The sequence below is a fragment of the Notechis scutatus genome, chromosome 1 (genome assembly GCF_049901735.1).
Source record: "Notechis scutatus isolate UNSWTSFEM ecotype Mainland chromosome 1, rNotScu1.2, whole genome shotgun sequence".
NCBI lineage: Eukaryota > Metazoa > Chordata > Lepidosauria > Squamata > Elapidae > Notechis > Notechis scutatus.
The window spans coordinates 146,325,117-146,340,465 of record NC_142009.1 but is presented as its reverse complement, the minus strand read 5'-3'; the positions used below and the strand labels follow the sequence as shown (position 1 = coordinate 146,340,465).

The window sequence follows — 15,349 nt, the reverse complement described above, 5'->3', positions numbered from 1 at the left end:
CATTTGAAATAATAGTGTGGAAAATGTGCCAGTTTTCAACTGTGCTTATATCATCTGGTCTGCCTCATATTTTTGAGCTAGTGCTATCTATATCTGAATGGAAATTCATATCAATCTGGATTTTGTTCAACCCTGGTTTAGCAGTTCTGATTTTAGTTAGATTAGTTCGGAATGAATCCATTCAAGCAATGTTTATATTTCAAATATCTAGGCTATTAATTTCAACAACCCTGGGCTGCTTATTGTATAAAAACAGTAGAAAAATAAAACCCAAAAGACTCATCTAGAGATATGCCCTATTCCTGTTCACCCCATATGTATTTTACTCCTTCCCTGTGCCTTTGAAGTGACAGTAAATTGTGTTGCATTCTTAACATACTGCTGATTTTCCTCCAGTACATTGCAGAGGCCTATTATGATGTTCTATGGGGAATCACAGCTTCTACTCTCATGAACAAATTTTGGACATACAGATAATTCTTAGGTGTCTGACTTCTCAATATAGTTTGTTTCACAATTATTTCTTTAAATATTTGTGGCATACACAATGACATTAATCATTAATTTTTGATTTGGGGATGGATTGTATCTTCTTTTTGTGTAGAGTAGACCTATTTCTCTCTAGGACTCCCATAATGAATGCCTATTTTATTTTTAATAATTTAGGGCTTATCAGATCCTGGTAACTATCATGAATTCTGTCGATTTTTGGCTCGATTGAAAACCAATTATCAACTTGGAGAGTTAGTAGTTGTGAAAGATTATCCAGAAGTTATTAGACTGATAGCAAGTTTCACTATTACTAGTTTACAGGTAAAGTAATAATAGAATGTTTTTGTGATTGATTTGATTATTTTAAAGGGAAGGGGGATGTATAGAGTTTGGTGACTGATTTTTTTTAACATTTTATCTGCCAAGAATATTCTAAGGTTGTCAATTTAGGGCTCCATTTGTTTTTTTGCAATACATAATCATGGGTTTTCTTAGCTTTCTTAGTGAAGAAAAAAAAATCACAAATAACATTTGTAATTGCTCGCATTGGATTGAAACTTACTCTAATGAAAAACTCATTTCTTTTCTTTATAGCACTGGGAATTTGCACCAAACAGCGTTCATTACTTGCTAACCCTTTGGCAAAGAATGGTTGCCTCAGTTCCTTTTGTAAAATCACCAGAACCCCATCTCTTAGATACCTATGCACCTGAAATCACAAAGGCATACATTACTTCTAGATTGGAATCAGTTTCCATGGTTATAAGGTAATCGAGAATATAACTCTCCATAACTATAGCTAGCTCTGTTGCACAAAGATACTTTCTTTCCTGATATTTATTTTTAATTTGGGTAACGGCATTAATTTTGTTTTTGAAATAAAAAGGGTGCTTCTGAAAACCATTTGCTCCAATGTAAATTTTCTTAGGTTTCATTATAACCCCCCCCGAAATCAAATTCATCATTATTGAATTAATCAACCAGCTTTCATCCTTAAAAAAAAGCACCTCCTTCTGGCAAGGTGTTTATGCTGATTTCAGCTGTTTGTGGATATCGACTGTAATGTCATTTCAGACTGTCCAGTGGTTTTTACATTGTCCATTATAATTTTTATATGGATTTTAGGGAAGGTTTGGATGATCCCTTGGATGATACAGCCACAGTATTTCAGCAATTAGAACAGCTATGTACAGTTAGTAGATGTGAATACGAAAAGACTTGTGCTCTTCTTGTACAGTTGTTTGACCAAAATGCACAAAACTATCAGAAGTTGTTGCAGTCATCTAGTAGAAATTCTCTGGCAATCTCAATTCAAGAAGGTTAGTATATATTATTTTTCTGATTTTAATTGTGCATATGTCTGCCACATATGTTTGGCTCACTTATTTATTTTTTAATCAGTTTTTAGTGCAAGAAGAAATATTATTCCCAAAAAACATCCAATATTGTATAGAGGTATACAAACAGTTGAACTTTTTCTGTCTTCTTTCTCACCCCTGCCTGAGGGGATCTTCCAAACTTCTAGGACAAAATTGTTGGTTCAAGAGGCTATAGGAGAAAGAAGGAATTGATTCCTCCCCATTTCACTGAAACGTTACAACTACGAAGTAGCTTTTCAAAAACTACTTATTATTTTTCACATAAGAATTACCACAGCCCAGCTAGTGCCCCTCAGCCCTTCTATCGCTTAGACATTAAGACTCGATAAGTGCTGAAGATGAAATAAAAAAAAAATAAACTTCAGTTTTTCTTCTGGTCATTTCCCCAGGTCAAACCTCACCATTGTGTTAAATAGAAGCTGTGTGTTTTTTTAAAAATGTATTTAACACAAAATAGCAATAAGTAAAATAAACAAATTTACTTGTAACTAGAGCAATAGCAAAAAAGGCAAAAATTTTTAACACTTTTGATGCACTTTTAAATGAAATGGTTACATGGGGAAAATATAATTACAAAAATTTATTGAAAGCTAAAGTTGAAAGTGGCTGTGAAAGAGTTAAGGGCGTAATAGCTAGAAGAAAAAAACTCTGTGGTGTTCCCCTTTCTGAGCACATGATTATTTTGCTTAATGGTTAAACCAGAGCTGGCATACATATTTTTCCATGCTTAGTGGCTTCCACCATGACAGATAGTGCTTAGTATGTTGCCTTTTGTTTTTAAAATTCTTGTTCAGTATATCTTTAACTCAACTTTCTTGGCCTTTCTTTTCCTCTTGACCCTTGATTCTTCTTCATATATTCATATAATTATTGAAAGATGGGTTGGAGGTCATCTGGTCCAAACCTTTGCTCACTGCAAGATCCACTGCAGTATCTCTGACAGATTACCATTCACCCTTTGTCTGCCAACCTCTACTGAAGGCACTCAGTCCATGATATGGCAGCCTGTTCCATGGACTGACAACTGCAATTATCAGCACCTTTGTGATTCATCCTCATTATCTTCTCAATGTAACCAGATTATCTTAATATACCTCTTTTGTGGTGGTGAAAACACTTGCATTCAGTCTGTGTATAGATCACCTCACGTTCATTGATTACCCTATATTCGATTTATCATATATGAGTATTCTATCCTCTTTTTATTATACAAAAGTACCTCAATTCAGCCTACTTTTATTATTGACACAATCCAATTCTTTCATATCACAGTATAAACAGAATAACACTAGAACACTGCCATTTTTCTTCTTTTTATTTTTATTTCTTGCAATATGTCATATACTATATATTACCATTCCATTAAGATTTATATGGCCTAACATTTGTTGATTAGTTTTCCCATCTTTCGTAAATATTTTAACTTGGATGTTGTAAGCTACCTTGAGTAGCCCCACAGTGAGATAAGCAGCATATTTAACAAACAAATAAATAACTTGCAGTCACGCCATTTTCCTTGTCATACATAACTACCTTATCTTTGATGCATTTATTTTCTGATTGATGTCCTCATTGTATCGGTTTTCCTAAAATTCACTGCAAATCATTTGGGCTTTACAACGTTAAAAATCATAACATAAAAACCTATAACCCTCTCCACCACTACCCCATCAGCCAGCAGCAACACAATCAAATTAACTTGATTGGTTCCATTTCCATTCTGGGTTTCCAGGCCTGCTGACAAAACCACATTTTTAGGTTCCTTCAGAAAAGCAACATGGTGGAGGCTAACCATACCTCAGGGGAATGATGTTCCATAGAAGGGGGCCACCACTGAGAACACCCTTTTTCATGGTCCAACCATCCCTAATTGATTGGACACGTAATGTACCCTGCTTTCTCGTCCTGATAGGCCTGGTGAATGTAATAAGGGAGAGGCAGTCCTTCAAAGAGCCTGAATAAATAATCATTCATTCCTCTTGCATCCATGTTGCAATTGCTCATGTGCCGAATTATTGAGGCTTTCACATAACAATTTTTAGTAAGGGAAGATTTCGATTAAGGGTGTCAGACTCGTGTCATCATGGCGTTGTCATGTGATGTATTGCGACTCCCCCTTCGCTAAACCGGGTGTGGAAATGGCCAGTGTATGACGCTTCCAGCCGTGGGCTACGAGTTTGACAGCCCTGATTTAGATTAACTGTCATTGCATTCACACTCATACAGTGGAACCTTGGGTCATGGCCGTGGTTGGAATCATGTTCCAGGAAAACAAACAAACGAATTGCACAGTCGATAGAACCCAAGTAAATGTGTGAGATAAGTTCTAGTTAACGACAGAAAAAAGCGTACACTTGCTATCAAAAATAAGTTTATCCATTTAAGAATTATGCTAGTCAAAATAGCGTCCATTATCAATACAAATCAAGTCTTGTCAAATCAACACCCTACAAGCAGGGAAATCATCCTGTAGCAGGGACGAAGAAATCGGCAGCATGCCTCGTTCTAATTTGCTTTACAACCACACCTGAGGATCTTTTGTTAACCCCAACAAAACACCACACCACCCTTTTACCCCAACCAGTTAGGGAAGCAACTAATCTGTTCCAGACTTGGTTGCAACCCAATTTGGTCACGAACAGACGACGCCCTAAATTCTGCACATCCACTGAGGGAAAACGTACTGGCCCTGAGGATTGTATAAGCAGCATTCTCTTCTAGAGTGAATGTAGTGAACATCAGGCTTAACATAGTATAACATTCATTTTAGTATGAAAAATATTTTAGATTTTAGAGTTTTCCATTTTACAATGTCATAAGGAGAAAAGTGGTGCTATTTTAACAATGACAACAAAAGTGGCATCAACATATAACGAGTAAAGGCTGCTTCATCCCAGGGTGGCCAGGGCAGGCCTGGTGATAAGAGAGAGCCTTAAACTAACAGAAAAATACAAGACAAACATGCTAATCTTCTTCATGCTACAATGAAAGAAAGGAAGATATATTTTCTCTTAGTGACTACTTTTTTTCCCCACTCAGAAATAGTGCTTTTATGTAAACATGCATTAGTACCTTTATTAGGGACTCATTTGAAAACTATTGCCTTGGCCTCCCCATCCGTCCTTGGTGTACATTATGAGGGTAATAAAAATAACCTAATTTACAGAGTTGTAAGGAATTTTGAGATAATATAGAAAGGATTATGATGATAATTAAAATGAAGACACATCTTTCTAGGATGATATTCATTTAGTTCTTTAAATAAATTAAAGATTCTGAATATCTTAAGCCCAGAAATTGGCCAGAGCCTAGCTTTTTCTTTTTTTCAGAAAAAAAGGTCAATGATTTGAATTACTATTAGAAATAATTTTGACATTGGTTTATATTTCTGCTAGCATTTATGTAATATTCAGTTTCTTTTCTGTGGACTAAACATTTCTGCAAGCCTAGAACAATAAATGTTACCTCCCCTAGTTATGCATACTTTAATTTAGATGTTTAATGGCTTTTAATGTTCCAAAATAAGTTAATATAATATTAAGACCTCATTTTATTATATTGTCTTGCTCTTTGTATCGATTGTGATGCAGTCATGGTTTGCTAAAACAATAATCCCCAAGAAATGGGTCATTAACAGTAGTTAACGATTACTTGTGATCTATGGTAATGACTGATTTCTTTGGGATTATTGCTGTTATAAAACATAATTACAGATTATTACTGCAATAATTATTTTGGTAAAGAAAAAATATTCTCCTTTAGCAGCTGGAAAAGAGCAATACTGAATGTTTTGAGCAAGGAAGTAAGCACAAATGCGAAGGAAAATGAATTTTATTTTCTGTGTACAGGGACCAACTCAAGATTATTAGTGAAATACTCTTTGTGCTGACAGAAGTACTTTTGAGTTTAATGTTACATTTTGAGGTGGTTATCAATCCATGTTATGGCTTTCTCAATTTCAGTCTTACAGTATTCATACATTCAGATATAGTGAAATTCTTGAATTGTTACTGGTGAAATACAGAGTTTCTAAACCTCTAATATCATTTGACTGTTGTCAATAAAGCACATGCCAAATTTTATGTTATTGTTTGTCATATTAGATACATAGATCTTAAAAATGCTGAATTCTGAATACTTTATTTTGCTTTGTTTAAAATATTTCTAGGCTTTTGTCAGTGGGATTAATAATAAAGCAGTAATAATTGCAGAAATTTTAAAACTAAAACTAGTCAGTTGTTGAAATCATCCAGTGCCTTTCAAAATAATTATGGGAATATGGACTTCTTTAACTTAGGCAAGTGATTCAAGAGTTTAGGAGCCAACAGATTATAGCAACCTGTCTTTTAACTCAGTGTTGGTGAACCTTTTATGCTCAATGTGTCAAAAATTCAGAAAATGCCTATCTTGACTGTGGCATGTTTCTCTCATACAGAGACATACACACACACACACACACACACACACCAGACATAAGAGGCTCTCTAAACCTCTTCTGCAGACTCTCCTCTTGTCTCCTTCCCTCTGGATTCTCCAGAAGTTTTGCAAATTGCGTAAGAGGGTTCACACAATTTTGGGATGTCTCAGAGGCTGCACAAGAGCATTGCCCTCTTGATTCACAGAACGTCCTGAGGCTTCTATAGACCCTCCGGAAGTTGTCCAAGAGGGCCTGGTGAGGCCTCTAGAACCTCAGAAAATTGCATCAGAATACTTGTGTTATTTTCAGATGCCTCATGAGCTATGCAAAAGCAAAGTCCTGTTACGCAACTTCCACAGGGTCTGGGGGGTCCAGCAAGTCACCAAAAATGGTATGGTGTATCACCTGTGACCTGTGTACTATAGGTTCACCATCACTGTATTAAGTGGCATTGTTCTGAACAAGGCTTCCTGAGACAGTATCTATCACACACTGTTCCCCAAAACCTTGTTTTTATTTCAATTGCTGTGAATTATATGCATTCACAGCCCGTAATGAGTCCCAAACAGTTTATGAATAGTCCCAACAGAAGACTGCCACAGTCTTTCAGGATAAGGCTGATAAGCACCCACCTTTATCTCCCATGAAATGCTGCCAACAACTAAATTGCCAATTAGCTGTACAAGGCCAAACGGAGCACAAAGTCAACATGGAGCTTTAGATTTTAAACTGACCAGAACGAACAAAGTTGCTTCCTGCAAAGGCTCATGTCCCTTTGCTCCTCCTTTGTGTCTTATAGGAGGGGCCAATCATCTCCAAGCCTTACTCCCAAGTCGCCCCTTTTGTCTTAACTGTTCTTGCCTTCTGAAATGTCAATTTATTTTGCTTGCCTTTATATTCTCAACCAACAGCTGTGTTTTCAGACAATTGAAGCCACTTTTCTTCACTTTAAAAAGTAAAAGATACCTGTAAAGCCAAAAGATATGAAAGTTCCATAGTTACAGCCACCTAGAGTCACTTGATGAGATGGGCAGCTATATAAATGAGAAAGAGAGAGAAAGAGAAAACGTTTCATTGTTTCAGACCTTCTTAGCACTATTGGTAGATTAGTCATATATGGTATATAGAACTCTTGTGCCTTTGCTGAGAAAAGAAAGGGAAGTGGAGAAGAAATTTGTAAGCTTACTAATATGCAGAACTTAATGACTAGGCATTTGCTTAAAAATTAGTGAATCCCCTCTAATCCACAGTTTTAAGAAGCCTTGAATCAGGTCAGTAGGTATAGTTGTTGAACTCATCCTTGCACAAGCTTTCAACTGAAGAGTGGCCTTTTCTGGAGAGATGTTTTTTTTAAATATTAGGTTGCAAGCAGAGATGTCCATGTGGGGAGTCAAGGGAGCGAATGATGTAAACTCTGCAACATAATCTACCCCTTTTGTATGTGTGTGATACCACATGCATGTAGTTTGTGGAATGACTAGGTTGCTACTTTTGTTATTTTAATTGAAGCTCCTGTTGCTTTCTGTGATTGGATACTTGTAACATGTTAAAGGCTAATCGGTAAATCATTAGAGCCGAATGAATATGAATGCTCTTTCCAGCGTTTGTCAAGTGATCTATAATGCAGTAAAAGCAAGTGAATTGCAGTAAGTAAAGCTAGACATTTGTATTGGTATTTTAATCACAAATTAAGTATGAGGAAGAGAGAGTCCTGAAAAGAAAAATCCAGTATGCTTTTTAAAAAATATCCTGTCTAGTAAATGTTCTTTTTAAAGGCTAAATCTGGAAAAGAAATTGCCGGAAACAACAGGTTTTAAAATTTGTTGAATAAGATCAGTAGTGAAACTAAAGTACATAATACTTAACAGCAGTTTTTAACAAATAAAATCACAACCATAAAATTAAAATTTCATCTAAAGAATATGAGAAAGATCAGAAACTTGGTGAATAAAATTTGTTAGCAATGTTTGTTTTAATAGTTTGGTGTAACATAAAGCGAGAATATTAATATTTTGATCAATTAATGTCAAAATTTGCCCATCCTTGTTTTCCATGAATATCACCGAATGTCCTCAGAAAATTACCTGCTTTTCTTATTTCCATAATTTCCTAGTAAGCATTAGAATTCACAGCAAATATTTTATGGTATTCTGCAGCAAATATTTTATGGGAAATTTATTTTCTTTTTCTGCATTCCAGGTCGTTTGGCATGGCTTGTCTATCTTGTTGGAACTGTTGTAGGAGGAAGATTAACTTATACCAGTACAGATGAACATGATGCAATGGATGGTGAATTATCCTGTCGGTGTGTATTAACAGAATAGAACTATAGAATAGAATAGAACTATGTCACAAGAATAAAATACATTTGAATAAAATTATATTTTTACAGGATGGCTAAACAGCTTTTAAACATTATTTTTGTGAAATAAGAAATTTTGCTAATAAGCCCCTATATAGGCCCTGCTGAAAATGGATTTTCAAACATTACATTGCTTAAGATCACCTGGAAGAGAAGCTGAGTTCATTATTGAGCACACTATGAATGGTGGCACTGAGATTCAGTTTCACTTTAAAAATGAGATTTTCCTTGGTGCCTCTACAGTTACATTGGTAACAATGAGAAACTAGCAGAACACATGAAAGGCTTTGTTTGCTCCCATCATTCAACAATGGAAGTACTGAACATTGTATCTGTTGTTCATGAATTAATTCTTTTAAAAACTATCCATCATTGTATGGTATTGGTGAGGTGATTCAAAGTGTTTTTAAGCAAATAGTTATACAGGTAGTCTTCATTTAGCTAAGTGAAACCATGATTACGCTTATCATCTTTCTTCACCTTTCCTTTGCTTTATAGACATGTAAGATTGTACATGCAAAGATTGGTCATAAAGTTAGTTTTTCATCACCTTCATGAATACAAACAGTCACTGTATGAGGTAGTTGCTAAAGGAGGACTACCTGTAATCCATAAGGAATGTTTACAGCTTTCATTTGTTGAAGTTAAAGGACAGGCATAGATTCATGAATAGCTACTCTAGTATTTAGCTCTCTACTGTTTTCTAATCTATAAGTTTCTGGAACCCAATTCAGGATTGTAGCTGGAGTTGGCTTTTCTGTGGATCAAGCAAAAGCTAAATTAATGATGTATAAATACTGTGGTAAATTCAGAGAACTTATGCTCCTTGATAATCAGAGTTTGATAGTGCAATCACCAAGCCTTTTTTCCTTAAGAGGAACTAGGCTATATAAATTGGATGGATTGATAAATTACTTTTGGTAGAGTGCACAAAGAAGCCATATTTAATGTTCAGTGAAATGCCAGCAGTTTTGCTTGTTTTTTTGGTTTGAGTATCAAGGGTAAACAGAAATTTCCTATTCTTCATTTCAGAGTCTTTCAACTTATTTCCTTGATGGATGCCCAGTTACCACGTTCTAGCAATGAGAAAGTAGAACTTGCAATACTCTGGTTTTTGGATCAGTTCCGTAAAACATATGTAGGAGATCAACTTCAACGCACATCAAAAGTAGGTGCTTTTCCTAGCTCCTCCACTCCTTTATTTTAATCAGTCTATTTAAAAATAAGCGCATTGTAAGGCAGATTGGAAACGTTAATCCTAGTCCAGAGTTCCGCATGTGCTTTTACACTCATGAAGAGTCCTGTTACTTTCAGAAGGAGATAATCTGTACTTACAGAATGAGATCTGTTTAGTTCATTGAAAAGAATGTACAAGCTCTTCGGATGAAGGAGCGTTTTGTAAGCACAGAAGCTGCCAATTCGTGGAACAGAATGCTGAGCTATTATGGCTAGACTGTGGATGTTTGAATGATGTTTTTTATCTTTGCAGTCAAGTTCATTTTGGTATGCCGTATGTAAGGTTTTCATCAGTTGTATTCATTAAACAGTTTGAGATTTCATTACATTTTGTCTTTTATTTCAAGCATTTAAAAGGTTTGGTATATAGTATTATGTGTCACAGTTGGATATGCAAGATTTATTATTTTAATAGCTCTGTCTGTTTGACAGTTACTCATTTATGTGCTTTTTACTGTATCTCACACATTATTTGGCTTTTTTCTGCATTTTAAACAGAGAAGGGGATAAGCAAGATACATTCTTTAAGAAAAATGTCATTAATTCACTCTAACTTTAGGGGACACACATAATATGAAAAAGCTCATCAGTTGTTTCTGAGAAACGCTGAAAGAATTTTATTTGTGCTTCAAGCGAGCCTTTTTCAAACAAATCTTTAACAATTGATAAAATGCTTTGTTGTTTTTTTTGTTAAACTTATCTGCTATGGTAATCAGGCTTTCTGGCAGGCAGACCAGTTTGAAGACTCCTCTCCCTCCCCCCAGTTGCATGGATGACCATTTTCTTCATGGGAAGGGAAAATAAATACAATTGTAGTAGTAAAACTGTTGAAATGAAGAAAAACGTAGGTTCCTTCAATCTGATGGATGGTATTTTTACGGTTTTATGTGTGTGTGTGTGTGTGTGAGAGAGAGAGAGAGAGAGAGAGAAGGAGACAGAGAGATGGAATTCTTTTCATGTTAATGTTTGCAAACGATCCACTATATGCCTGCTATGATTTTTTTGTGTTACTGGTGATAGTTGGATCCATTCTAGATGGGTGGATTTTTGATCATTTGCAGAGCTGTCACTGTCCTATGTGATTGAAAAACTGTTCAATATAATAAAAGATGAATCAGTGTTGCAAAGAGCCTCAGGAAAACTTTTTCTTTGTGGCTTCTTAACATCTTACATCAAGATGTAAGAAGAGCTACACTGGGTGAGAACATAAGCTCCGTTCTAAAATTCTGTTCAAAATAGGCAGCCAGACAAGCTTACCAAGTTTACCACAAGATATAAGGACAGCTTGCATTAAGGCACCTAAACAATTGACTTTCAGAAGCTCAGTTTAATATTTTATACCATAGTGTTCCTTATATATTGGATCATTATGTAAATAAGTTTAATATGAATTTTACAGTGAAATGAACAAAAAGCTTGTTTATTATAAATCTAGCAAAGTGATTTAAATCTGGCATTCCAGAAATGGAATGAAATCATGGGGGTGGCAATGAACAAATGTAGGACATAGCTTTTCTTTTATCTAGGTTCTAAATATGTTGAGATTATTTTTTTATTATACCAAAATAATATTTTCATCCTATAGCTTAGATGTGCTAGTCAAACAAGTATTTTTAAGGTAGTTACATATCCGTTTTTCCTTGTGCTGTAGCAGTATTTGTAGCAGCAGAGGGCATTATATCCCTACAGTAAATCCTCTTGCATAAATCACCTGCGTACATTTACTCCTATTGATTAGGATTTATCCTTGGAAGTAGAAATTTAAAATGATGTAAAAATGGATCTAGTAGTTAGGATAACAACCGTTTATATAGCCCTTTGATATTTTAAATTTGTGGAAGGATCCATTTATACCTTCCTTTTTTTTTGCAGCTGTGTTGGAATACTGTAGGGGATTAAATGAATTTAGGCATTAACAATAAAACTTCCCAGCGTGAGGGGTCCTCAGCTGTTTTCTACTATTAGGTACATTTGGAATTTTGGGAACATGAATGTTCTTAAAATGGCTACTCTGGGCTTTGTTTATTCAGAAAATAGCTGGAGAATACAGTACATTTAACAAAACGCTAACTCACTAGAGTTCTACCTGATATCCCCCTAGTTTATAACTCACACAGAATAATATCTCCCATGTAACTTTAACCTGGCAGATGAGCATAATGCTAAACAATGCAATGGGATCAACTGCCCAACATTCTTATTGGCTAAGAAAGCTGATGGATCTCATTTGGGGCATAGAAGCATTATTGAGGATAAAGATGATGCTAGATGTTGAAGCTTTGCATTGCAGCATGCCGGTTTCCAATGTTTAAAAATAAAATTCTGAAAAGGGTTCTGGAGCCTGTAGGTACCAAAGCAAATAGCTTGGACTTATTAGTGCCCATCTCTACCATTTAAGAGTTGTTGTGTTGGAGCATGATATTTCTGTTATGTAATGGCTGTAAGAAATGCTTAAATCTATTGCTACACCATTCCAATATTTAATTTGCAATGGAATTTAGTCAACATATTTGGGTTTTCCCCCCACTAAATCCCATTGTGCCCATAAGAGGTCCTGCCCAAATATGTAATGGGTATGGTGATCCTGCAATGCATATGCTTGATTCTTGAAGTAGATCTTTAATTTGTTAAAGTTCTGCATTTTATGCTGTCAAAACTATATATGCTTTTTATATATTTTATTTAATATAATTATATTCTCTAGAGGAAATAAAAACAATAGGGAACTATTAGAAGCTGTTGTGGGAAATGTCTCCTTCTGTTCTTTGTGCTACATATTTGTATTGCCATGGTTTTTAACACTGTTTATGGGATTGCATTTCAACATCATTGGCTCCCCAAGTAATTTTTCCTGAAGAGGAGAAAGAAGAATAAACTATATCCCATTGAATGGATTTCTATCTTCAGTGCATTGAGTTTTTCCTTCCATTTAATTGCCTAATTTTTTATGCAGTGCATAAATGAACTGGGCAAAGTTACTGAAGAAATATTCTAGAATATTAACACTGGAGAGAAGATATTTACATTTGTCAATGTATAGTTGTAAGATTATAAGGTACCAGTGATATGCACAGCGAGCACATTCAGTCCTTTGCATGTTTGTTTTATCTGTAACTACCATACTGTTGAACTGAATATAAAATGATTTTCTTGTACTAATGAGAAGTATTACTGTATATGTGTTAACCTTGCTGTAAATCTGAAAAAGGAGGATGTGTGGTGATAGATCACATTTTAATTAAATTTATGAAATAATTAAGTATCAGCTAAGACGTGTTACTATCCAATTACAAAAGTCTTTGGCTATAACTTCTTCCATCCTTCCCAGGTCGGTAAAATGAGGACCCAGATTGTTGGGGGGCAATATGCTGACTCTGTAAATGACTTAGAAAGGGGTTGTAAAGCACTATGAAGCAGTATATAAGTCTAAGTGCTATTGCTATTCTTGTATAGTATGTGGGAGTAACCTTGGGAGAAGGGGTAAAGAGATGCCCCTAGGGTTAAGAGAGAGCATAGCCCGCAGCTGCATAATGGATGGAGCAAGACATTCAGAAGGACCTTAATTTTTCAAGTTGTGAAGGTGATGGCAGGGGAATTGTACTTTCAGATTTGCAAGATTTTGTTAATGTAGTTGTACAATAAAGTAGATTTGGTTTATTAGGTTGATTTTCCTGTCTGGTCTACCTAGTAAGTAAAGCTGACACTTCTGCACTAAGCATGTGTTGTGATCCAGCCATTATTCTGAAATTGTCAGGCTTCACAACAGGATTCAACAGTAAATCACAGTTTTCCAGTCACTTAATCTCTTTATGAAAGCACATGGCTTGACTTGGCAGAAGACTTTCAGACATAACTAGATTAGGATCTTTGTTACAGATAAAATTTAATGAGATGAGGCAGTCATGCAGTTTAGGTCAGCAGTTTAAAAGTTATTATTACAAGTCTCTTCATTTTGTGACCATATCCTGATCCAGCAATTTTGCCATTAAATGAAATGGTTGCTAAGTGAACACATGCCTGAGAAACACTGCAAAGATTACTGGTTCCTGCTCTCTTGTTCAGATAAATTTATGTCCTACAGTGTCTTGTGACTGGTCCTTTTTAAAAACACTTTTTTTTTGCCCCCTTAAAAGGCAGAGAGTTTGCTCAAACAAGCTATTTCTTCCTGAGCTGGTTTTCTCAGCAGCACAAAGCTTCTATAAAAGGTGTTAATTACAGGTTAATAACCTTAGCTCTGTGACCTCAATTAGTTGATTAGAACTCCTCTTTTACTTCCTGAAACTGACCAGACCATAATCTGTTTCCTGCCGAAAGCATTTATTGTGAGGTGCACAAAATTAGATTGTAAATGCACAGGCAAAAAATGAATTTTTATTACCATCGTATTTGTGAAAGGTCGCTAACCGAGGTAGTCACTAAACAAGAAGTTGTAATGTGTTACTAAGTATCATTTTTGCTTTGTTTTCCAACAAGAAAAACACATCTGTGGGTTTGGACTGATTACTAGGATGTTTTTAAATGGTGGCTTGGACTGATTACCAGGATGTCTTTAAATGGTGGCTTTTTGTTTTGTCACTTCTGATCTCCAAGTCAGGACAGCAATTCCCCAAGTTAATGGAGGGTTTTCATTTAAGGGACTGAAAATAGTGTGTTTGGGGAGAAAGTATCTTAGACTAGAGGAAAAATAGTGGGCTGGGATCTCTTGATCATCAGTAATTTAAAGGCAACTATAAAACTATCAGGCTTTGTTGGTGTGATTCACCTTGAGATGAGAATGTAAACTGTAATTTACTCAGCCTTGTTTTCCAAGGGTTTGTTGTATAGCAGAACTATACAACAAACAAATTAACCACACAGGTTGGATACACTTAATATCTATATATTATTAAAACTTCTGTTTCTGCAACCTTTAACTGGACGAAACAGTGCAACAATTTCTGAACCATAAGTACCCGCAAGTGAGCTACCTTACAATCATGACTGCCAAGGAAGTGAAATTTGAGAAAGCTGTTGTTGCTTTAGGCTGCGGCAGCACTTACGTCCTGCTGTTTTTCCATGTTCCATTACAGTTTCTGAGCCACTCTCCCACTTCCCCAGTTCCTGGCTCCTTCCCCCACCACACAGTAGCCACTTACCTGCCTGCTGGGAAGGGAAGGGGGAAAGAGGAAAGGTTTGAGAAGGAAGAAACGGGGAAGGAGGAACCCCATGCATGTCAAACAATCCCAGCCCATGTCATCCTCTGCGTGTCAAACTCGCACACCCGTGCACAGTCCCTGACCCATATGACACCTCTCACACATCCTCAAGCACTCCTAGGCACCTTCCCAACCCATGTTGTTCCCCTGCACCTCCCCAACCTATGCAACACCTCTCATATAACCCCATGACCCATGCAACACCTGTTTGCCTCTGCATATTCCTCCCAATTTCCCCCCCCCTACTTCTCATGCACCTTTGCACCCT

The 15,349-nt window shown here is 36.0% G+C and overlaps 1 protein-coding gene across 3 annotated transcripts in view; it reads left to right on the top strand.

Moving 5' to 3' along the window:
* RANBP17 (RAN binding protein 17) overlaps nucleotides 1-15,349 on the top strand; it is a 191,996-nt gene that overhangs the window by 25,619 nt on the left and 151,028 nt on the right. For all 3 annotated transcript variants that reach the window (XM_087948140.1, XM_087948144.1, XM_087948150.1), the window contains 5 exons: nucleotides 667-813; nucleotides 1,087-1,259; nucleotides 1,618-1,811; nucleotides 8,488-8,593; nucleotides 9,683-9,818. In XM_087948140.1, the coding sequence (XP_087804266.1) occupies nucleotides 667-813; nucleotides 1,087-1,259; nucleotides 1,618-1,811; nucleotides 8,488-8,593; nucleotides 9,683-9,818 (756 nt within the window). The remainder of the gene's footprint in view (nucleotides 1-666; nucleotides 814-1,086; nucleotides 1,260-1,617; nucleotides 1,812-8,487; nucleotides 8,594-9,682; nucleotides 9,819-15,349) is intronic.